General features: G+C 46.9%; 1 protein-coding gene across 3 annotated transcripts in view; it reads right to left on the bottom strand.

Annotated features, from left to right (window-relative positions):
- Window positions 1–25,548, bottom strand: part of LOC110515455 (protein jagged-1b) — a 119,113-nt gene that overhangs the window by 55,160 nt on the left and 38,405 nt on the right. For all 3 annotated transcript variants that reach the window (XM_036956440.1, XM_036956438.1, XM_036956439.1), the window contains exons 6-13: window positions 23,924–24,054; window positions 21,375–21,494; window positions 16,450–16,563; window positions 16,232–16,345; window positions 15,706–15,819; window positions 12,938–12,984; window positions 9,665–9,838; window positions 8,635–8,785 (exon numbers count right to left, since the gene is read on the bottom strand). In XM_036956440.1, the coding sequence (XP_036812335.1) occupies window positions 8,635–8,785; window positions 9,665–9,838; window positions 12,938–12,984; window positions 15,706–15,819; window positions 16,232–16,345; window positions 16,450–16,563; window positions 21,375–21,494; window positions 23,924–24,054 (965 nt within the window). The remainder of the gene's footprint in view (window positions 1–8,634; window positions 8,786–9,664; window positions 9,839–12,937; window positions 12,985–15,705; window positions 15,820–16,231; window positions 16,346–16,449; window positions 16,564–21,374; window positions 21,495–23,923; window positions 24,055–25,548) is intronic.

Below are 25,548 nucleotides of genomic sequence, written 5' to 3'. Positions count from 1 at the left end.
TAGTTATAACCATGTTATAACCAATGTTTACAAAACACACACACATACACACACACACACACAGTCAGTAGAGATGACATGTAAGTCTTGTGTATGTGTGTTCCAGTGACAGGGAGACCGTGCGCAGGGAACAGTCGTGTCACCCCTGATTTAGCCAAGTGGGATGAGGACTGCAACACATGCCAGTGCTTTAATGGGAAGGTTGTCTGTACTCGAGTACGTATCTAAACTCTTACCTTTACCTTGTTAACAAACTATAAACTCTTACCTTTACCTTGTTAACAAACTATAAACTCTTACCTTTACCTTGTTAACAAACTATAAACTCTTACCTTTACCTTGTTAACAAACTATAAACTCTTACCTTTACCTTGTTAACAAACTATAAACTCTTACCTTTACCTTGTTAACAAACTATAAACTCTTACCTTTACCTTGTTAACAAACTATAAACTCTTACCTTTACCTTGTTAACAAACTATAAACTCTTACCTTTACCTTGTTAACAAACTATAAACTCTTACCTTTACCTTGTTAACAAACTATAAACTCTTACCTTTACCTTGTTAACAAACTATAAACTCTTACCTTTACCTTGTTAACAAACTATAAACTCTTACCTTTACCTTGTTAACAAACTATAAACTCTTACCTTTACCTAAAGTTGAAGTTTACATACACTCAGGTTGGAGTCATTAAAACTCGTTTTTCAACCAATCCACAAATGTCTTGTTAACAAACTATAGTTTTGGCAATTCGATTAGGGCATCTACTTCGTGCATGACACAAGTAATTTTTCCAACAATTGTGTACAGACAGATTATTTCACTTATGATTCACTCTATCACAATTCCAATGGGTCAGAAGTTTACATACACTAAGTTGACTGTGCCTTTAAACAGCTTGGAAAATTCCAGAAAATTATGTCATGGCTTTAGAAGCTTCTGATAGGCTAATTGACATAACTTGAGTCAATTGGAGGTGTACCTGTGGATGTATTTCAAGGCCTACCTTCAAAATCAGTGCCTCTTTGCTTGACATCATGGGAAAATCAAAAGAAATCAGCCAAGACCTCAGAATAAAATTGTAGACCTCCACAAGTCTGGTTCATACTTGGGAGCAATTTCCAAATGCCTGAAGGTACCATGTTCATCTGTACAAACAATAGTACGCAAGTATAAACACCATGAGACCACGCAGCTGTCATACCGCTCAGGAAAGAGACGCGTTCTGTCTTCTAGAGATGAACGTACTTTGGTGTGAAAAGTGCAAATCAATCCCAGAACAACAACAAAGGACCTTGTGAAGATGCTGGAGGAAACAGGTACAAAAGTATCTATATCCACAGTAAAACAAGTCCTATATCGACATAACCTGAAAGGCCACTCAGCAAGGAAGAAGTCCTTGCTCCAAAACTGCCATTAAAAAGCCAGACTACGGTTTGCAACTGCACATGGGGACAAAGATCGTACTTTTTTGGAGAAATGTCATCTGGTCTGATGAAACAAAATCAGAACTGTTTGGCCATAATGACCATCGTTATAGTTGGAGGAAAAAGGGGGAGGGTTGCAAGCTGAAGAACACCATCCCAACTGTGAAGCACGGGGGTGGCAGCATCATGTTGTGGGGGTGCTTTGCTGCAGGAGGGACTGGTGCACTTCACAAAATAGATGGCATCATGAGGGAGGAAAATGATGTGGATATATTAAAGCAACATCTCAAGACATCAGTCAGGAAGTTAAAGCTTGGTTGCAAATGGGTCTTCCAAATGGGCAATGACCCCAAGCATATTTCCAAAGTTGTGGCAAAATGGCTTAAGGACAACAATGTCAAGGTATTGGAGTGGCCATCACAAAGCCCTAACCTCAATCCTATAGCAAATGTGTGGGCAGACCTGAAAAAGTGTGTGTGAGCAAGAAGGCCTACAAACCTGACTCAGTTACACCAGCTCTGTCAGGAGGAATGAGCCAAAATTCACCCAACTTATTGTGGGGAACTTACCCGAAACGTTTGACCCAAGTTAAACAATTTAAGGCAATGCTACCCAATACTAATTGAGTGTATGTAAATTTCTGACCCACTGGGAATGTGATGAAAGAAATAAAAGCTGAAATAAATCATGCTCTCTACTATTCTTCTGACATTTCACATTCTTAAAATAAGGTGGTGATCCTAACTGACCTAAAACAGGGATTTCTTATTAGGATTAAATGTCAGGAATTGTGAAAAACTCAGGTTAATTGTATTTGCCTAAGGTGTTATGTAAACTTCCGACTTCAACTGTAGATGTATCTTAGAGGGCTGCAAAACTCTGCTACCTTTCCCCAAAAAATTCCAGGTTTTCCAGAAGTCCTCATTAGAGTTCCCAGTTGGAGGATTCCTGGATTCAGGGGGGAATTATCAGGGAGGGAGCTGGCATTTGGATTCCTGGATTCAGGGAGGGAGCTGGGATTGGGATTCCTGGATTCAGGAGGAATTATCAGGGAGGGAGCTGGGATTGGGATTCCTGGATTCAGGGGGGAATTATCAGGGAGGGAGCTGGGATTGGGATTCCTGGATTCAGGAGGAATTATCAGGGAGGGAGCTGGGATTGGGAATCCTGGATTCAGGGGGGAATTATCAGGGAGGGAGCTGGGATTGGGATTCCTGGATTCAGGGGGAATTATCAGGGAGGGAGCTGGGATTGGGATTCCTGGATTCAGAGGGGAATTATCAGGGAGGGACCTGGGATTGGGAATCCTAGAAAACCTGGCAATGTTGGGAAAGTCACTGTAATTTTTTAACCCTGGTGTCTTGAATGTGTCTTTCCTGTATCTCACATTTAGATATTTTGGTTTTACAGACGTGATGTATTGATTGATTCTTTAATTGATTGATTTCAGATGTGGTGTGGTCTTAGGTCCTGCCGAGTCAGCGGGGGGGTTAAAGGCCACGGTAGCAGAGGAGGTGGGGTCGGGTGTCTGTCTGGTCAGAGCTGTGTACCAATCAGGGAGGAGCAGTGTTTCATCCGACCGTGTCTGGGTCAGGGGGAGTGCCACCCCTCCTCTCCACCGCCCAACAAATGCCACCCCAGCTCCGGTTACCACGACAACAGCTGTGCTAACGTAACACTTACGTTCACCAAAGAGACCATGCCCAGGGTGAGTCAGAGTAGAGAGATTAATTTCCCTCTTTTCTTCCCTTCCCTGCTACCCTTCTACTCAGCAGCTCAGACACTCTCTTGCCTAGGAAGCCAGAGATTGGGTTAAGGGCTATTGGGTCACTTTCCCTTTCCTCCTCCACCTTTCTGCTCTCAGCCCAGCCGTTCGGCTCTCAGCCCAGCCGTTCGGCTCTCAGTTTAGCCGTTAGGTCCCCCTCTCTCCTCATTCTCTGGTACCCCTCTCTCCTCATCCTCTGGTCCCCCTCTCTCCTCATCCTCTGGTCCCCCTCTCTCCCTCTCCTCTGGTCCCCTTCTCTCTTCATCCTCTGGTCCCCCTCTCTCCTCATCCTCTGGTCCCCCTCGCTCCTCATCCGCTGGTCCCCCTCTCTCCTCATCCTCTCTGGTCCCCCTCTCTCCCCCTCCTCTCCAGGGTCTGAATCTTGTTTCTCATGGTCTGACAGGCTGTCATGTGCCTTTTACTGAGGAGTGGCTTCCGTCTGGCCACTCTACCATAAAGGCCTGATTGATGGAGTGCTGCAGAGATGGTTGTCCTTCTGGAAGGTTCTCCCATCTCCACAGAGGAACTTTAGAGCTCCGTCAGTGACAATCGGGTTCTTGGTCACCTCCCTGACCAAGGCCCTTCTCCCCTGATTGGTCAGTTTGGCTGGGAGGCCAGCTCTAGGAAGAGACTTGGTGGTTCCAAACTTCTTCCATTTAAGAATGATGGAGTTCACTGTGTTCTTGGGGACCTTTAATGCTGCAGAAATGTTTTGGTACCCTTCCCCAGATCTGTGCCTCGACACAATCCTGCCTCTGAGCTCTACGGACATTTCCTTCAACCTCATGGCTTGGTTTTTGCTCTGACATGCACTGTCAACTTTTGGACCTTATATAGACAGTTGTGAGCCTTACCAAATCATGTCCATGAATTTAACACAGGTTGACTCCAATCCAAAGTTAAATAAATATTAATATTGGTGATATTTACAATGTGGTTTGAATAGTTCTTCACTGGTTGACCTTTTCTTGTGGCAACAGGTCACAAATCTTGCTGCTGTGATGGCACACTGTGTTTTTTCTCCCTGTAGATATGGGAGATTATCAAGATTGGATTTGTTTTCGTATTCTTTGTGTATCTGTGTAATCTGAGGGAAATATGTGTCTCTAATATGGTCATACATTAGGCAGGAGGTTAGGAAGTGCAGCTCAGTTTCCACCTCATTTTGTGGACAGTGTGCACATAGCCTGTCTTCTCTTGAGAGCCATGTCTGCCTATGACGGCCTTTCTCAATAGCAAGGTTATGCTCACTGAGTCTGTACATAGTCAAAGCTTTCCTTACGTTTGGGTCAGTCACAGTGGTCAGGTATTCTGCCACTGTGGACTCTCTGTTTAGGGCCAAATAGCATTCTAGTTTGCTCAGTTTTTTTGTTGATTCTTTCTAATGTGTCAAGTAATTATCTTTTTGTTTTCTCATAATTTGATTGGGTCTAATTGTGCTGCTGTCCTGGGGCTCTGTGGGGTGTGTTTGTGAACAGAGCCCCAGAACCAGCTTGCTTAAGGGACTCTTCTCCAGGTCTTTTCTCTGTAGGTTATGGCTCTGTGGTGGAATGTGTGAGCATCGTTTCCTTTTAGGTGGTTGTAGAATTTAATATCTTTTTTTGTGGATTTTGTTAATTAGCGGGTATCGGCCTAATTCTGCTCTTTATGCATTATTTGGTGTTTTACATTGTACAAAGAGGATCTTTTTTCAGAATTCTGCTTGCAGAATCTTAATTTGGTGTTTGTCCAATTTGTGAATTCTTGGTTGGTGAGCGGACCTCACAACCATAAAGGGCAATGGGTTCTATTACTGATTCAAGTATTTGAGTTCTGATGTTTTTGACCATCGTTATAGTTGGAGGAAAAAGGTGGAGTCTTGCAAGCCGAAGAACACCATCCCAACCGTGAAGAACGGGGGTGGCAGCATCATGTTGTGGGGGTGCTTTGCTGCAGGAGGGACTGGTGCATTTCACAAAATAGATGTCATCATGAGGGAGGGAAAATTATGTGGATATATTGAAGCAACATCTCAAGACATCAGTCAGGAAGTTAAAGCTTGGTCGCAAAATGGGTCTTCCAAATGGACAATGACCCCAAGCATGCTTCCAAAGTTGTGGCAAAATGGCTTAAGGACAACAAAGTCAAGGTATTGGAGTGGCCATCACAAAGCCCTGACCTCAATCCCATAGATCATTTGTGGGCAGAACTGAAAAAGTGTGTGTGAGCAAGGAGGCCTACAAACCTGACTCATTTACACCAGCTCTGTCAGGAGGAATGGGACAAAATTCACCCAACTTATTGTGGGAAGCTGGTGGAAGGCCACCCGAAAAGTTTGACCCAAGTTAAACAATATAAAGGCAATGCTACCAAATACTAATTGAGTGTCTGTAAACGTCTGACCCACTGGGAATGTGATGAAAGAAATAAAAGCTGAAATAAATCATTCTCTCTACTATTATTCTGACATTTCACATTCTTCAAATAAAATGGTGATCATAACTGACCTAAGACAGGGATTTTTTACTAGGATTAAATGTCAGGAATTGTGAAAAACTGAGTTTAAATGTATTTGGCTAAGGTGTATGTAAACTTCCGACTTCAACTGTATCTGCACTCTGGCCTGTGGTGAGACAACTTCAACAGGAGATGGAGCAGGAGAGGAACAGAGCACTAGAAGAGAGGATCAGACTGCTGAAGGAGAGGTTGAGGGGGGTGGCGTGTGACAGAGAACAACCCCACTAGAGAGGTGGCCACCCCCGCAGAGAAGCCAGCATTACAGCCCACCTCAGCTCCCGACCAAAGTTTATATCTATATATATCTATATATCTACCTATCTATCTATATATCTACCTACCTATCTATCTATATATCTATCTATATCTATCTCTATCTCTATCAATTCAATTCAAGGGGCTTTATTGGCATGGGAAACATGTGTTAACATTGCCAAAGCAAGTGAGATAGATAATATACAAAAGTGAAATAAACAATAACAATTTACAGTAAACATTACACTCACAGAAGTTACAAAACAATAAAGACATTACAAATGTCATATTACGTATATATACAGTTTTGCAACGATGTACAAATGGTTAAGGGTACACAAGGGAAAATAAATAAGCATAAATATATCTATATATCTATATATATCTATCTATATCTATCTATCCATCTATCTGGTCAGAAGTAGTGTACTACAAAGCATCAGGCACACCTTCCTAATATTGAGTTGCAATTCCTTGGGGTATTGACCCGACCAACCAGTGCTCCAGCACATTGGCTAACCGGGCTATCTGCATTGTGTCCCGCCACCCGCCAACCCCTCTTTTTACACTGCTGCTACTCTCTGTTCATCATATATGCATAGTCACTTTAACCATATCTACATGTACATACTACCTCAATCAGCCTGACTAACCGGTGTCTGTATGTAGCCTCGCTAATTTTATAGCCTCGTATATAGACTGTCTTTTTACTGTTGTTTTATTTAATTACCTAACTATTGTTCACCTAATACATTTTTTGCACTATTGCCTGTCAGTAAGCGCATGAATAAACTTTGATTTAAAAGCCTTCACTATATCATCCTGGAATATCCAAGGCCTGAGGTCATCTGCCTTTGGGCCAAAGAGCAGGAACCTGGACTTCATCAAAGAACATCCACCAAACTACCAGGTGGGTGGTATAGAGGAGACAGACCCACTGGTTGTCCTCTAGGTTACAGAGAGCTGGTAGTCCCATCCACCACACTACCAGGTGGGTGGTATAGAGGAGACAGACCCACTGGTTGTCCTCTAGGTTACAGAGAGCTGGTAGTCCCATCCGCCAAACTACCAGGTGGGTGGTATAGAGGAGACAGACCCACTGGTTGCCCTCTAGGTTACAGAGAGCTGGTAGTCCCATCCACCAAACTACCAGGTATGAAACAGGGAAGGGACTCAGGGGGTATACTAATTTGGTATAGAGCACATCTAACTCACTCTATTAAATTAATCAAAACAGGAACCTTTTACATCTGGCTAGAAATTCAAAAGGAAATGATCTCAACAGAGAAAACAGAGACAGAGGAGGGAGAGAAGAGGAAGAGGAGGAAGAGGTAGAGAAGTGGGAAGAGGGAGACAAGGGAAGGGAGAGGGAGAAGAGGGGAAGAGAAGGGAGAGGGAGAAGGGGGAGGGAAGGGAAGGGAGAGGGAGAAGAGGGGAGGGAAGGGAGAGGGAGAAGGGGGGAGGGAAGGGAGAGGGAGAAGGGGGAGGGAAGGGAGAGAGAGAAGAGAGGAAGAGAAGGGAGAGAGAGAAGAGGGGAGGGAAGGGAGAGGGACAAGAGGGGAAGAGAAGGGAGAGGGAGAAGGGGGAGGGAAGGGAGAGGGAGAGGGAGAGGGGGGAGGGAAGGGAGAGGGGGGAGGGAAGGGAGAGGGGGGAGGGAAGGGAGAGGGAGAAGAGGGGAAGAGGTCGGGAGAGGGAGAAGAGGGGAAGAGAAGGGAGAGGGAGAAGAGGGGAGGGAAGGGAGAGGGAGAAGGGGGGAAAGGAGAGGGAAAAGAGGGGAAGAGAAGGGAGAGGGAGAAGGGGGGAGGGAAGGGAGAGGGAGAAGGAGGGAAGAGAAGGGAGAGGGAAAAGAGGGGACGAGAAGGGAGAGGGAGAAGGGAAGGGAGAGGGAGAAGAGGGGAAGAGAAGGGAGAAGAGGGGAAGAGAAGGGAGAGGGAGAAGAGGGGAAGAGAAGGGAGAGGGAGAAGAGGGGAAGAGAAGGGAGAGGGAGAAGAGCGGAAGAGAAGGGAGAGGGAGAAGAGGGGAAGAGAAGGGAGAGGGAGAAGGTGGAGGGAAGGGAGAGGGAGAAGGGGGGAGGGAGAGGGAGAAGGGGGGAGGGAAGGGAGAGGGAGAAGAGAAGAGAGAGGGAGAAGGGGGGAGGGAAGGGAGAGGGAGAAGAGAAGGGAGAGGGAGAAGGGGGAGGGAAGGGAGAGGGAGAAGGGGGGAAGAGAAGGGAGAGGGAGAAGAGGGGAAGAGAAGGGAGAGGGAGAAGAGAGGAAGAGAAGGGAGAGGGAGAAGAGGGGAAGAGAAGGGAGAGGGAGAAGAGGGGAAGAGAAGGGAGAGGGAGAAGGTGGAGGGAAGGGAGAGGGAGAAGGGGGAGGGAGAGGGAGAAGGGGGGAGGGAAGGGAGAGGGAGAAGAGAAGAGAGAGGGAGAAGGGGGGAGGGAAGGGAGAGGGAGAAGAGAAGGGAGAGGGAGAAGGGGGAGGGAAGGGAGAGGGAGAAGGGGGGAGGGAAGGGAGAGGGAGAAGGTGGAGGGAAGGGAGAGGGAGAAGAGGGGAAGAGAAGGGAGAGGGAGAAGAGGGGAAGAGAAGGGAGAGGGAAGGGAGAGGGAGAAGGGGGAAGGGGAGGGAGAGAAGAGGAAGAGGAGGAGGAGGAAGAGGTAGAGAAGGGGGAAGAGGGAGACAAGAGGAAGTGGGAGAGAAGGGGGTACCTTTGCACGTGGTGGTGTGACAGTGGTCTTTGAGGTGAGAGCAGTTTTTTCCCTCGTAGTCTTCTGAACAGCCACAGTAGTAGTCTTTAGCCACGTTGAAGCATAGAGCCCCGTTCTGACAAGGGTTGGCGAAGCAGTAGTCTATATCCAACTTGATACAGAGAGAGACAGAGAGAGAGAGACAGAGAGAGACAGAGACAGAGAGAGATGGAGAGAGAGACCGAGAGAGAGAGACAGAGAGAGAGAGACCGAGAGAGAGACAGAGAGAGAGATATAGAGACAGAGAGACAGTAGAGAGAGACAGTAGAGAGAGAGAGAGAGAGAGAGACAGAGACAGAGACAGAGAGACAGTAGAGAGAGAGAGACAGAGAGACAGTAGGAGAGAGAGAGAGAGAGAGAGAGACAGAGACAGAGACAGAGAGACAGTAGAGAGAGACAGAGACAGAGACAGTAGAGAGAGAGAGAGAGAGAGAGAGAGAGAGAGAGAGAGAGAGAGAGAGAGAGAGAGAGAGAGAGAGAGAGAGAGAGAGAGAGAGAGAGAGACAAAGAGACAGAGAGAGTGAGACCTAATTCCTAACATATCATCCCAGCCAACAGCATCCTCCGATAGGAGCCAGCCAATAACCACCCACACAGAGAGAGAAGGAAGGAGGGGAAAGAAGTCGGAGACATAATTGACTTTGAAACTTTGAGGAATGTCTCCAACACAGAGAAGCAGCCTGGAGATCAGCTTTACAAAGCCTTGACATTAAACATCAGTGAACAACAGTCATGGTGGTTGGAGGGCAGAAGGGGGAGACCGGCCAATCAAACCAGAACTAAAGCAATCTAGAGTTGTGTTCATCAGGGCATGCAATAGAAAAGGTTTTAAAACATTTTGCAACGGAAAATTTTTTCAAGTGTTTCTTTTTGGAAAATTCCAGGTAGTCCCTCCCTATTTTAGTACGTGTTCTTCTGTTTGATGCCTTAGTTAGTAAGCAGTATGTAGGAATGGGAATGGGGAAGGGTTTGAGCGTTGCACAATGCTCACTTGGCAGAAATGTCCAGAGAACCCGGCCAGACAGAGGCAGGTGAATCCGTTGACCTGGTCTTGGCATCGCCCGCCGTTCAGACAGGGAGCGCCGGCACACTCATCCACATCTCTCTCACAGTGGTCTCCAGAGTAACCCGCAGGACACACACAGCGGTACCCGTTCACCAAGTCCTGTTAGACAACCATAAAGGGTTCATTAGAGAACCATAAAGGGTTCATTAGAGAACCATAAAGGGTTCATTAGAGAACCATAAAGGGTTCATTAGAGAACCATAAAGGGTTCATTGGAGACAACCATAAAGGGTTCATTAGAGAACCATACAGGGTTGGTTAGACACAACCATAAAGGGTTTATTAGAGAACCATAAAGGGCTATTTAGAGAACCATAAAGGGTTCATTAGAGAACCATAAAGGGTTTATTAGAGAACCATAAAGGGTTTATTAGAGAACCATACAGGATTCATTAGAGAGAACCATAAAGGGTTCATTAGACAACCATAAAGGGTTCATTAGAGAACCATAAAGGGTTCATTGGAGACAACCATAAAGGGTTCATTAGAGAACCATTTGGGTTCAACTAAAGCAGTATAGGATGAACAATTCCTTTAAACTTGAGGTTTAGGGGGACCCCTTTAGGCTCAATAACCGCCCCAGAGGATCCTATAGGTCATGTTACATAAGGACTTCATTAAGAGAGACAAGAGAATGGATGGTAACTACTACTCACACAGGGTGGGTCCAGCATGACTACTGTTAGACACAGGAGATACCCATAAGACAATAGAGAAGACGGGACAATAACAAGACAATAGAGAAGACGGGACAATAACAAGACAATAGAGAAGACGGGACAATAACAAGACAATAGAGAAGACGGGACAATAACAAGACAATAGAGAAGACGGGACAATAACAAGAGAATAGAGAAGACGGGACAATAACAAGAGAATAGAGAAGACGGGACAATAACAAGACAATAGAGAAGACGGGACAATAACAAGACAATAGAGAAGACGGGACAATAACAAGACAATAGAGAAGACGGGACAATAACAAGACAATAGAGAAGACGGGACAATAACAAGAGAATAGAGAAGACGGGACAATAACAAGACAATAGAGAAGACGGGACAATAACAAGACAATAGAGAAGACGGGACAATAACAAGACATTACAGAAGACGGGACAATAACAAGACAATAGAGAAGACGGGACAATAACAAGACAATAGAGAAGACGGGACAATAACAAGACAATAGAGAAGACGGGACAATAACAAGACAATAGAGAAGACGGGACAATAACAAGACAATAGAGAAGACGGGACAATAACAAGACAATAGAGAAGACGGGACAATAACAAGACATTAGAGAAGACGGGACAATAACAAGACAATAGAGAAGACGGGACAATAACAAGAGAATAGAGAAGACGGGACAATAACAAGACAATAGAGAAGACGGGACAATAACAAGACAATAGAGAAGACGGGACAATAACAAGAGAATAGAGAAGACGGGACTCCCTCGATGTCTATACCCTTCTACCTCTTATTCCCTCTCCCCTTTCCTTAGTTACCAAGCCCACTGAACCCAATGACTCCCTCTCCCTCTCTTCGCCCTGCGTGCCTCTCCCTCCCTCCCCTCTCCAACCCTCTTCCTCCCTCCCCTCTCCAACCCTCTCCCTCCCTCCCCTCTCCCTCCCTCCCCTCTCCAACCCTCTCCCTCCATTCCTCCACTCCGTTTCATTTTATTGAGGAATTCCAGACCAACTTTACAACCCAACAGGGTGTTCAGCTTCCTCTCCATCCCTCCCCTCTCCAACCCTCTCCCTCCCTCCCTCCCCTCCCCCTCCCTCCCCTCTCCAACCCTCTCCCTCCAACCCTCTCCCTCCCTCTCCAACCCTCTCCCTCCCTCCCTCCCCTCTCCAACCCTCCCTCCCTCCCCTCTCCAACCCTCTCCCTCCCTCCCCTCTCCAACCCTCTCCCTCCCTCCCCTCTCCAACCCTCTCCCTCCCTCCCCTCTCCAACCCTCTCCCTCCCTCCCCTCTCCAACCCTCCCTCCCCTCTCCAACCCTCCCCTCCCTCCCTCCCCTCTCCAACCCTCCCCTCCCTAACCCTCCCCTCCCTAACCCTCCCCTCCCCCTCCCTCTCCAACCCTCTCCCTCCCTCTCCAACCCTCTCCCTCCCTCCCTCCCCTCCCCAACCCTCCCTCCCTCCCCTCTCCAACCCTCTCCCTCCCTCCCCTCTCCAACCCTCTCCCTCCCTCCCCTCTCCAACCCTCTCCCTCCCTCCCCTCTCCAACCCTCTCCCTCCCTCCCTCCCCTCTCCAACCCTCTCTCCCCTCTCCAACCCTCCCCTCCCTCCAACCCTCCCCTCCCTAACCCTCCCCTCCCTAACCCTCCCCTCCCCAACCCTCCCCTCCCTAACCCTCCCCTCCCTCTCCCTCCCCTCTCCAACCCTCGCCATCAACTACAGAGAGATGAACCTGGAGAAGAGTCCCCTAAGCAAGCTGGTTCTGGGGCTCTGTTCACAAACACATACACACCCACAGAGCCCCAGGACAGCAGCACAATTAGACCCAACCAAATCATGAGAAAACAAAAAGATAATTACTTGACACATTGGAAAGAATTAACAAAAAAACTGAGCAAACTAGAATGCTATTGGGCCTAAACAGAGAGGACACAGCGGCAGAATACCTGACCACTGTGACTGACCCAAACTTAAGGAAAGCTGTGACTATATACAGACTCAGTGAGCATAGCCTTGCTATTGAGAAAGGCCGCCGTAGGCAGACATGGCTCTCAAGAGAAGACAGGCTATGCGCTCACTGCCCACAAAATGAGGTGGAAACTGAGCTGCACTTCCTAACCTCCTGCCAAATGTATGACCATATTAGAGACACATATTTCCCTCAGATTACACAGACCCACAAAGAATACGAAAACAAACCCAGTTTTGATAAACTCCCATATCTACTGGGTGAAATACCACAGTGTGCCATCACAGCAGCAAGATTTGTGACCTGTTGCCACGAGAAAAGGTCAACCAGTGAAGAACAAACACCATTGTAAATACAACCCATATTTACGTTGATTTATTTTGTAATGTTTAATGTTCATTTTTATTGTTTATTTCACTTTTGTATACTATATACTTCACTTGCTTTGGCAATGTTAACATATGTTTCCCATGACAATAAAGCCGCTTGAATTGAAATGAATTGTAGAGAGAGCTAGAGATGCAGAGAGGGAGAGACAACGTACCATGCAGATTCCTCCGTGGTGGCACTGGTCTTTACAGTCGTTGAGATCTACACAGGAAAACAAAGATGATGTATCAGCTGTTATCTACTAGCACGTATTAAACAAGATAATCAAGATACACAGGAAACCAAAGATGATGTATCAGCTGTTATCTACTAGCACATATTAAACAAGATAATCAAGATGCACAGGAAACCAAAGATGATGTATCAGCTGTTATCTACTAGCACGTATTAAACAAGATAATCAAGATACATGGGAAAACAAAGATGAAGTATCAGCTGTTATCTAATAGCACGTATTAAACAAGATAATCAAGATACACAGGAAAACAAAGATGATGTATCAGCTGTTATCTACTAGCACGTATTAAACAAGATAATCAAGATGCACAGGAAACCAAAGATGATGTATCAGCTGTTATCTACTAGCACGTATTAAACAAGATAATCAAGATACACAGGAAAACAAAGATGAAGTATCAGCTGTTATCTAATAGCACATATTAAACAAGATAATCAAGATACACAGGAAACCAAATATGATGTATCAGCTGTTATCTACTAGCACGTATTAAACAAGATAATCAAGATACACAGGAAAACAAAGATGACGTATCAGCTGTTATCGACTAGCACGTATTAAACAAGATAATCAAGATACACAGGAAACCAAAGATGATGTATCAGCTGTTATCTACTAGCACGTATTAAACAAGATAATCAAGATACACAGGAAAACAAAGATGATGTATCAGCTGTTATCGACTAGCACGTATTAAACAAGATAATCAAGATACACAGGAAACCAAAGATGAAGTATCAGCTGTTATCTATTAGCACGTATTAAACAAGATAATCAAGATACACAGGAAAACAAAGATGAAGTATCAGCTGTTATCTAATAGCACGTATTAAACAAGATAATCAAGATACACAGGAAAACAAAGATGATGTATCAGCTGTTATTTACTAGCACGTATTAAAGAAGATAATCAAGATACACAGGAAAACAAAGATGACGTATCAGCTGTTATCGACTAGCACGTATTAAACAAGATAATCAAGATACACAGGAAACCAAAGATGATGTATCAGCTGTTATCGACTAGCACGTATTAAACAAGATAATCAAGATACACAGGAAACCAAAGATGATGTATCAGCTGTTATTTACTAGCACGTATTAAAGAAGATAATCAAGATACACAGGAAACCAAAGATGATGTATCAGCTGTTATCTACTACCACGTATTAAACAAGATAATCAAGATACACAGGAAACCAAAGATGATGTATCAGCTGTTATCTACGAGCACGTATTAAACAAGATAATCAACTTTGTCTGTGATAATGTAGTAATGAATTGTTCACCCTCCGTGAAATTAAGTGCCTCCCCCCTTAAAGGAATCATCCCATTCCTTATGTAGTGTCCTACCACCCTGTGAATCCTAGTCCTTACGTATTGTCCTACCACCCTGTGAATCCTAGTCCTTATGTAGTGTCCTACTACCCTGTGAATCCTAGTACTTATGTAGTACCCTACTACCCTATGAATACTAGTCCTTATGTAGTGCCCTACTACCCTGTGAATCCTAGTCCTTATGTAGTGCCCAACCACCCTGTGAATGCTAGTCCTTATGTAGTGTCCTACTACCCTGTGAATCCTAGTCCTTATGTAGTGCCCTACTACCCTGTGAATCCTAGTCTTTATGTAGTGCCCTACCACCCTGTGAATCCTAGTCCTTATGTAGTGCCCTACTATCCTGTGAATCCTAGTCCTTATGTAGTGCCCTACCACCCTGTGAATCCTAGTCCTTATGTAGTGTCCTACCACCCTGTGAATCCTAGTCCTTATGTAGTGCCCTACTACCCTGTGAATCCTAGTCCTTGTGTAGTGCCCTACTACCGTGTGAATCCTAGTCCTTATGTAGTGCCCTACCACCCTGTGAATGCTAGTCCTTATGTAGTGCCCTACCACCCTGTGAATCCTAGTCCTTATGTAGTTCCCTACTACCCTGTGATTCCTAGTCCTTATGTAGTGCCCTACTACCCTGTGAATCCTAGTCCTTATGTAGTGCCCTACCACCCTGTGAATCCTAGTCCTTATGTAGTGTCCTATCACCCTGTGAATCCTAGTCCTTATGTAGTGTCCTTCCACCCTGTGAATCCTAATGTAGTGCCCTACTACCCTGTGAATCCTAGTCCTTATGTAGCGCCCTACTACCCTGTGAATCCTAGTCCTTATGTAGTGCCCTACTACCCTGTGAATGCTAGTCCTTATGTAGTGCCCTACTACAGGTGTTATAGAGCCCCAGAGACAGGTGTTCTAGAGCTACAAAGACAGGTGGTCTAGAGCTACAGAGACAGGTGTTCTAGAGCTACAGAGACAGGTGTCCTTGAGCTACAGAGGCAGGTGTTCTGGAGATACAGAGGCAGGTGTTCTAGACCTACAGAGACAGGTGTTCTAGAGCTACAGAGACAGGTGTTCTAGAGCTACAGAGACAGCTGTTCTAGAGCTACAGAGACAGGTGTTCTAGAGCTACAGAGACAGGTGTTCTAGAGCTACAGAGACATGTGTTCTAGAGCTACAGCGCCAGGTGTTCTAGAGCTACAGAGACAGGTTTTCTAGAGCTACAGAGACAGGTGTTCTAGAGCTACAGAGACAGGTGTTCTAGAGCTACAGAGACAGGTGTTCTAGAGCTACAGAGACAGGTGTTCTAGAGCTACAGAGCTGCAGCTAAACAGAACAGTCTCAGTTCTACTCACTGATGTCACAGTTCAGCCCTGTCCAACCAGCGTCACACTCGCAGAAGTATCCACCAATCAGGTTGCGGCAGGAGTTGGCGTTGACACAGGGCTTGCTGTCGCATTCGTTGGCATCTGGAGAGGAGGCGGATTAATAACACAGCATGGTTAGAGTGAAGACAGATAATCATTATGAGTCCACTTCCTACACTCAATGTTCATAAAGTACTATGTTAAAGTCAAAGACACAGTGAATGAAGGCAATAGAGATATCCAACTGAGAAAACGAGGTTGTAGAGGAGTAGAAATAAGAGAAGAGAGAGAGGAGAGAGAGACAGAGGGAGAGAGAGAGAGGGAGACAGAGAGAGACAGAGGGAGAGAGAGAGAGAGAGGGGGGGGGGAGGGAGAGAGAGGGAGACAGAGGGAGAGGGAGAGAGAGACAGAAGGAGAGAGACAGAGGGAGACAGAGGAAGAGGGAGAGAGAGAGAGAGAGAGAGAGAGAGAGAGAGAGAGAGAGAGAGAGAGACAGAGAATGTGTGTATCTCACCTATGCGACAGGTCTTGCCGGTCCACTGAGGAGGACAGTGACACTTATAACCATGAACCAGATCCTGACAGGTCCCACCGTGGTTACAGGGGTTAGGAGAGCACTCATCAACATCTAGCAGACAGGGAAGATACATTAATGGACTGCCGTGTGTGTGAGTGTGTGTGTGTGTGTGTGTGTGTGTGTGTGTGTGTGTGTGTGTATATATACAGACTTACTGATGCTACAGGAGGGTCCGCTCCAACCCGCTCCACATACACACCCATAACCCTGACTGGTCTCGACACAGCTCCCTCCATTAGAGCAGGGGTTGGACAGACACGCATGCTCTGCTGTGGAGGGAAGACACACAGGGTTAAAGACACATGCTGGGAGAGACTGACTGGCCAATGAGAGCAGAGAAAACCTGGGAGAGGAGAGGACCTGGGAGCAGAGAGGACCTGGGAGCAGAAAGGACCTGGGAGCATAGAGGACCTGGGAGCAGAGCTGACCTGGGAGAGGAGAGGACCTGGGAGAGGAGAGGACCTGGGAGCAGAGAGGACCTGGAAGCAGAGAGGACCTGGGAACAGAGAGGACCTGGGAACAGAGAGGACCTGGGAGCAGATAGGACCTAGGAGCAGAGAGGACCTGGGAGCAGAGAGGATCTGGGAGAGGAGAGGACCTGGGAGGAGAGAGGATCTGGGAGAGGAGAGGACCTGGGAGGAGAGAGGACCTGGGAGAGGAGAGGACCTGGGAGCAGAGAGGACCCTTGTATACCCCCCCCACACCTACTGAATCCACTCAGCCAATAAATACACCCCCCTACGCCCCCAGAATCCACTCAGCCAATCAGTACACCCCCCCACGCCCCCTGAATCCATTCAGCCAATCAGTACACCCCCCCTACGCTCCCTGAATCCATTCAGCCAATCAGTACACCCCCCTACGCTCCCTGAATCCATTCAGCCAATCAGTACACCCCCCTACGCTCCCTGAATCCATTCAGCCAATCAGTACACCCCCATACGCCCCCTGAATCCATTCAGCCAATCAGTACACCCCCATACGCCCCCTGAATCCATTCAGCCAATCAGTACTCCCCACTACCATTGTGTCATCATAATGCTTTAGCAAATGTACATTACACCAGGAGCATTGGTAGACAATGTAAGTAACTTAATGTATATCCCTCTAACTGTCTCAATGCCTCTGCTGATCCTACAGCTGTGGTACATAGCAATCATGTGTCTATGAACCATGTTTATACTGTTAGCACTGAGGTGGTGTGTCCTATAGGAAGACCACTGTTAGCACTGAGGTGGTGTGTCCTAGTAGGAAGACCACTGTTAACACTGAGGTGGTGTGTCCTAATAGGAAGACCACTGTTAACACTGAGGTGGTGTGTCCTATAGGAAGACCACTGTTAGCACTGAGGTGGTGTGTCCTAGTAGGAAGACCACTGTTAACACTGAGGTGGTGTGTCCTAGTAGGAAGACCACTGTTAACACTGAGGTGGTGTGTCCTAGTAGGAAGACCACTGTTAACACTGAGGTGGTGTGTCCTAGTAGGAAGACCACTGTTAACACTGAGGTGGTGTGTCCTATAGGAAGACCACTGTTAACACTGAGGAGGTGTGTCCTATAGGAACACCACTGTTAACACTGAGGAGGTGTGTCCTAGTAGGAAGACCAATGTTAACACTGAGGTGGTGTGTCCTAGTAGGAAGACCAATGTTAACACTGAGGTGGTGTGTCCTAGAAGGAAGACCACTGTTAACACTGAGGTGGTGTGTCCTAGTAGGAAGACCACTGTTAACACTGAGGTGGTGTGTCCTAGTAGGAAGACCACTGTTAACCCTGAGGTGGTGTGCCCTAGTAGGAAGACCACTGTTAACACTGAGGGGGTGTGTCCTAGTAGGAAGACCACTGTTAACACAGAGGTGGTGTGTCCTAGTAGGAAGACCAATGTTAACACTGAGGTGGTGTGTCCTAGTAGGAAGACCACTGAGGTGGTGTGTCCTAGTAGGAAGACCACTGTTAGCACTGAGGTTGTGTGTCCTATAGGAAGACCACTGTTAACACTGAGGAGGTGTGTCCTAGTAGGAAGACCAATGTTAACACTGAGGTGGTGTGTCCTAGTAGGAAGACCACTGAGGTGGTGTGTCCTAGTAGGAAGACCACTGTTAGCACTGAGGTTGTGTGTCCTATAGGAAGACCACTGTTAACACTGAGGAGGTGTGTCCTAGTAGGAAGACCAATGTTAACACTGAGGTGGTGTGTCCTAGTAGGAAGACCAATGTTAACACTGAGGTGGTGTGTCCTAGAAGGAAGACCACTGTTAACACTGAGGTGGTGTGTCCTAGTAGGAAGACCACTGTTAACACTGAGGTGGTGTGTCCTATTGGAAGACCACTGTTAACACTGAGGTGGTGTGTCCTAGTAGGAAGACCACAGTTAACACTGAGGTGGTGTGTCCTAGTAGGAAGACCAATGTTAACACTGAGGTGGTGTGTCCTATAGGACGACCACTGTTAACACTGAGGTGGTGTGTCCTAGTAGGAAGACCACTGAGGTGGTGTGTCCTAGTAGGAAGACCACTGTTAGCACTGAGGAGGTGTGTCCTATAGGAAGACCACTGTTAACACTGAGGAGGTGTGTCCTAGTAGGAAGACCAATGTTAACACTGAGGTGGTGTGTCCTAGTAGGAAGACCAATGTTAACACTGAGGTGGTGTGTCCTAGAAGGAAGACCACTGTTAACACTGAGGTGGTGTGTCCTAGTAGGAAGACCACTGTTAACACTGAGGTGGTGTGTCCTATTGGAAGACCACTGTTAACACTGAGGTGGTGTGTCCTAGTAGGACGACCACTGTTAACACTGAGGTGGTGTGTCCTAGTAGGAAGACCACTGAGGTGGTGTGTCCTAGTAGGAAGACCACTGTTAGCACTGAGGTTGTGTGTCCTATAGGAAGACCACTGTTAACACTGAGGAGGTGTGTCCTAGTAGGAAGACCAATGTTAACACTGAGGTGGTGTGTCCTAGTAGGAAGACCAATGTTAACACTGAGGTGGTGTGTCCTATAGGACGACCACTGTTAACACTGAGGTGGTGTGTCCTATAGGAAGACCACTGTTAACACTGAGGTGGTGTGTCCCAGTAGGAAGACCACTGTTAACACTGAGGTGGTGTGTCCTAGTAGGAAGACCACAGTTAAGACTGAGGTGGTGTGTCCCAGTAGGAAGACCACTGTTAACACTGAGGTGGTGTGTCCTATAGGAAGACCACTGTTAACACTGAGGTGATGTGTCCCAGTAGGAAGACCACTGTTAACACTGAGGTGGTGTGTCCTAGTAGGAAGACCACTGTTAACACTGAGGTGGTGTGTCCCAGTAGGAAGACCACTGTTAACACTGAGGTGGTGTGTCCTATAGGAAGACCACTGTTAACACTGAGGTGGTGTGTCCTAGTAGGAAGACCACTGTTAACACTGAGGTGGTGTGTCCCAGTAGGAAGACCACTGTTAACACTCAGGTGGTGTGTCCCAGTAGGAAGACCACTGTTAACACTGAGGTGGTGTGTCCTATAGGAAGACCACAGTGTGCGGCTCAACCTGCACTAACATAACATGAAAATCTGCTAAACTTGAAAGCAATGAAAACAAGCAAGCATAGGGCGGCGCACAATTGACCCATCGTTATCCGGGTTTGGCCAGGGTAGGCCATCATTGTAAATAAGAATTTGTTGTCTGTGTTTTCAGGACATCCAGCAGCTAAACGGTGAGCAGCCCTCAGCATCAACCGAACCCCACGACCCACACATTTACTGAGGAAACAGAAAACCATGACCCCCCACCCATTTACTGAGGAAACAGAAACCATGACCCCCCACCCATTTACTGAGGAAACAGAAAACCATGACGACCCACCCATTTACTGAGGAAACAGAAACCATGACGACCCACCCATTTACTGAGGAAACAGAAAACCATGACCCCCCACCCATTTACTGAGGAAACAGAAACCATGACCCCCCACCCATTTACTGAGGAAACAGAAAACCATGACGACCCACCCATTTACTGAGGAAACAGAAACCATGACGACCCACCCATTTACTGAGGAAACAGAAAACCATGACGACCCACCCATTTACCGAGGAAACAGAAACCATGACGACCCACCCATTTACTGAGGAAACAGAAAACCATGACGACACACCCATTTACTGAGGAAACACAGTTAACTACCCTACCCCTCAACACAGTAACTACCAAACCCTCAACAAAGTAACTACCCACCCATCAACACAGTAACTACCAAACCCTCAACAAAGTAACTACCCACCCCTCAACAAAGTACCCGCCTACCCCTCTCACAGTAACTCCCCACCCCTCAACACAGGAACTACCCACCCCTCAACACAGTAACTACCCACCCCTCTCACAGTAACTACCCCACCCCTCAACACAGTAACTACCCTACCCCTCAACACAGTAACTACCCACCCCTCTCACAGTAACTACCCCACCCCTCTCACAGTAACTACCCCACCCCTCAACACAGTAACTGCCCTACTCCTCAACACAGTAACTACCCTACCTCTCTCACAGTAACTACCCCACCCCTCAACACAGTAACTACCCACCCCTCTCACAGTAACTACCCCACCCCTCAACACAGTAACTGCCCTACTCCTCAACACAGTAACTACCCTACCCATCAACACAGTAACTACCTACCCCTCTCACAGTAACTACCCCACCCCTCAACACAGTAACTACCCACCCCTCTCACAGTAACTACCCTACCCCTCTCACAGTAACTACCCTACCCATCAACACAGTAACTGCCCTACCCCTCAACACAGTAACTACCCTACCCCCCTCACAGTAACTACCTATCCCTCTCACAGTTGACTCCAGAGTAGCCCTCAACACAGTAACTACCTACCCCTCTCACAGTTGACTCCAGAGTAGCCCTCAACACAGTAACTACCCTACCCCTCTCACAGTAACTACCTACCCCTCTCACAGTTGACTCCAGAGTAGCCCTCAACACAGTAACTACCCTACCCCTCTCACAGTAACTACCTAACCCTCTCACAGTTGACTCCAGAGTAGCCCTCAACACAGGAACTACCCTACCCCTCTCACAGTAACTACCTACCCCTCTCACAGTTGACTCCAGAGTAGCCCTCAACACAGGAACACTGGTATTTGTCAGGTCCCGTGTTGCTGCAGGTTCCCCCGTTCAGACAGGGCTGTTTGGTCCCACAGAAGTTCAGATCTGAGAGAGGGGGAGGAGAGAGTGGGGGAGGAGAGAGAGAGAGGGGAGGAGAGAGTGGGGGAGGAGAGAGTGGGGGAGGAGAGAGAGAGAGAGGGAAGGAGAGAGTGGGGGAGGAGAGAGTGGGGGAGGAGAGAGTGGGGGAGGAGAGAGAGAGGGGAGGAAAGAGTGTGGGAGGAGAGAGAGAGAGAGTGGGGGAGGGGAGAGTGGGGGAGGAGAGAGTGGGGGAGGAGAGAGAGAGGGGAGGAGAGAGTGGGGGGAGGAGAGAGAGAGGGGAGGAGAGAGTGGGGGGGAGGAGAGAGTGGGGGGGAGGAGAGAGTGGGGGGAGGAGAGAGAGAGGGGAGGAGAGAGTGGGGGGATGAGAGAGTGGGGGAGGAGAGAGTGGGGGGATGAGAGAGAGGGGGGATGAGAGAGTGGGGGAGGAGAGAGTGGGGGGATGAGAGAGAGGGGGGATGAGAGAGTGGGGGAGGAGAGAGAGAGGGAGGAGAGAGTGGGGGGAGGAGAGAGAGAGAGAGGGGAGGAGAGAGTGGGGGAGGAGAGAGAGAGGGGAGGAGAGAGAGAGGGGAGGAGGTGGCACTATGAGTAAAAGTGGCACTATGAGTAATGGTGGCACTATGAGTAATGGTGGCACTATGAGTAATGGTGACACTATGAGTAATGGTGGCACTATGAGTAATGGTGACACTATGCGTAATGGTGGCATTATGAGTAATGGTGGCATTATGAGCAATGGTGGCACTATGAGTAATGGTGACACTGAGTAACTATGAGTAATGGGGGAACTATGAGTAATGGTGGCACTATGATTAATGGTGCCATTATGAGTAATGGTGTCACTATGAGTAATGGCGGCACTATGAGTAATGGTGCCATTATGAGTAATGGTGGCACTATGAGCAATGGTGCCATTATGAGTAATGGTGTCAGTATGAGTAATGGTGGCACTATGAGTAATGGTGCCATTATGAGTAATGGTGGCAGTATGAGCAATGGTGCCATTATGAGTAATGGTGTCAGTATGAGTAATGGTGGCATTATGAGTAATGGTTGCACTATGAGTAATGGTTGCACTATGAGTAATGGGGGCACCATGAGTAATGGTGGCATTATGATTAATGGTGGCATTATGAGTAATGGTGGCACTATGAGTAATGTTGGTGCTATGAGTAATGGTGACAATATGAGTAATGGTGGCATTATGAGTAATGGTTGCACTATGAGTAATGGTTGCACTATGAGTAATGGGGGCACCATGAGTAATGGTGGCACTATGATTAATGGTGGCATTATGAGTAATGGTGGCACTATGAGTAATGTTGGTGCTATGAGTAATGGTGACAATATGAGTAATGGTGGCATTATGAGTAATGGTGGCATTATGAGTAATGGTGGCACTATGAGTAATGGTGACACTGAGTAACTATGAGTAATTGGGGCACTATGAGTAATGGTGGCACTATGATTAATGGTGGCACTCTGAGTTATGGTGACACTCTGAGTAATGGTGACACTCTGAGTAATGGTGGAACTGTGAGTAACGGTGGCACTGTGAGTAACGGTGGCACTGTGAGTAACGGTGGCACTGTGAGTAACGGTGGCACTATGAGTAACGGTGGCACTATGAGTAACGGTGGCACTATGAGTAACGGTGGCACTATGAGTAACGGTGGCACTATGAGTAAAGGTGGCACTATGAGTAAAGGTGGCACTATGAGTAAAGGTGGCACTATGAGTAAAGGTGGCACTATGAGTAACGGTGGCACTATGAGTAACGGTGGCACTATGAGTAACGGTGGCACTATGAGTAAAGGTGGCACTATGAGTAAAGGTGGCACTGTGAGTAACGGTGGCACTGTGAGTAACGGTGGCACTATGAGTAACGGTGGCACTATGAGTAACGGTGGCACTATGAGTAACGGTGGCACTATGAGTAAAGGTGGCACTATGAGTAAAGGTGGCACTATGAGTAACGGTGGCACTATGAGTAAAGGTGGCACTATGAGTAAAGGTGGCACTATGAGTAAAGGTGGCACTACGAGTAACGGTGGCACTACGAGTAAAGGTGGCACTATGAGTAAAGGTGGCACTATGAGTAAAGGTGGCACTATGAGTAATGGTTGCACTATGAGTAAAGGTGGCACTACGAGTAACGGTGGCACTATGAGTAAAGGTGGCACTATGAGTAAAGGTGGCACTACGAGTAACGGCGGCACTATGAGTAACGGAGGCACTATGAGTAATGGTGACAAGTGAAGTATTTAAGAGAATAGTTTCATTCCAACTGTACTGTAGAGAGAAAAGTGTTACTCAGTAAAACAACATTTGACAAAAGAAACATGGGAGAAAACATTGGAGGGACACTATAAAACAGGCCGGCTATGTCTGAGGAAGGGAGGTGTATGAACAAGAGACAGCAGAGAAATAAAGTGTACCTTTGTCACAGAGATGTCCTCCCCAGTTGGTATCACACAGACACTGCCATGGTTCAACACAGGTCCCATAGATACAGCCAGGGTGAGGATTACACTGGTCACAGTACTGCCCCTGCCAGCCATACAGACACCTGGAAAACACACACCAATGGTGTCACTAGGCCTTGGGGATTGAGCCCTAAACCTTTAGATCAGGTGTCCAACTCATTCCACAGAGGGCTGGGAGTGGGGCTTTTCGCACCACCCTTATACTTGATTGATTATTTAAAAAGGTCACTAATTAGTAAAGAACCTCCCTCACCTGGTTGTCTAGGTCTTAATTAAAGGAAAAACCAAAAACCTGCAGACGCTAGGCCCTCCGTGGAATGATTTTTGACACCTCTTCTTTAGATGGTTTTCAGTCTCACAGGAGTTTCCATCATCATCATTATTCTGGACTGTGGACCTAGATTCATCTTTCAAACACCCATGTGGGTTAGTATTCTCCTAAAAACCAATGAGTAGACGGGAGAGGCAGGACTTGGCCAATCTAAAATAAAACCAAGTTCGTTTTACACATGAGAGCAGTTTGGAATTAAATGATTTAATAACGTGTGTGGGGCATAAAAAGAGAAAGCGCGAGGGAGTGAAGGAGAAAACGAGGGTCAAAGTGCACACGAAAGAGCGCTTCGGTACTGTGGGGTTCTTTAATCAGTTTGTCTCAGACAGGTCGGCGCCTGTTGAGTTGTATGTAGGTTTTTGGCAATACACTGTAGATGTACAGTATGTGCTCTAGAGTCCAGATAGATAGATCTCTCAACGTTCTAATCTCTCAACGTTCTGATCTCTCAACGTTCTAATCTCTCAACGTTCTAATCTCTCAACGTTCTAATCTCTCAACGTTCTAATCTCTCAACGTTCTGATCTCTCAACGCTCTGATCTCTCAACGTTCTAATCTCTCAACGTTCTAATCTCTCAACGTTCTAATCTCTCAACGTTCTAATCTCTCAACGTTCTAATCTCTCAACGTTCTAATCTCTCAACGTTCTAATCTCTCAACGTTCTAATCTCTCAACGTTCTAATCTCTCAACGTTCTGATCTCTCAACGTTCTGATCTCTCAATGTTCTGATCTCTCAATGTTCTGATCTCTCAATGTTCATCTCAAAATGCACCAAATTATTTATTTATTTTCCCCCAGGGGAAGGAAAGCCTACAGGCTTTGGGCTAAGCCCCCAATATCTTCAAATCTTAGAATCTCTGGTCTGATGAAACCAAGATTCAACTCTTTGGCCTGAATGCCAAGTGTCACGTCTGGATGAAACCTGGCACCAAACCTACGGTGAAGCATGGTGGTGGCAGCATCATGCTGTGGGGATGTTTTTTAGTGGCAGGGACTGGGAGACTAGTCAGGATCGAGGCAAAAATGAACAGAGCAAAGTACAGAGAGATCCTTGATGAAAACCTGCCCCAGAGTTCTCAGGACCTCAGTCTGCGGTTCACCGTCCAACAGGACAATGACCCTAAGCACACAGGGCAGCAGTTATCCTAGTGGTTAGAGCGTTGGACTTGTAACCGAAAGGTTGCGAGATCAAATTCCCGAGCTGGCAAGTGGCTTCAGGATATCATTGAGTGGCCCAGACTCA

Source organism: Oncorhynchus mykiss, chromosome 20 (assembly GCF_013265735.2).
Source record: "Oncorhynchus mykiss isolate Arlee chromosome 20, USDA_OmykA_1.1, whole genome shotgun sequence".
In the NCBI taxonomy this organism is placed as follows: Eukaryota; Metazoa; Chordata; class Actinopteri; order Salmoniformes; family Salmonidae; genus Oncorhynchus; species Oncorhynchus mykiss.
This window is presented reverse-complemented; position numbering and strand designations above follow the sequence as displayed.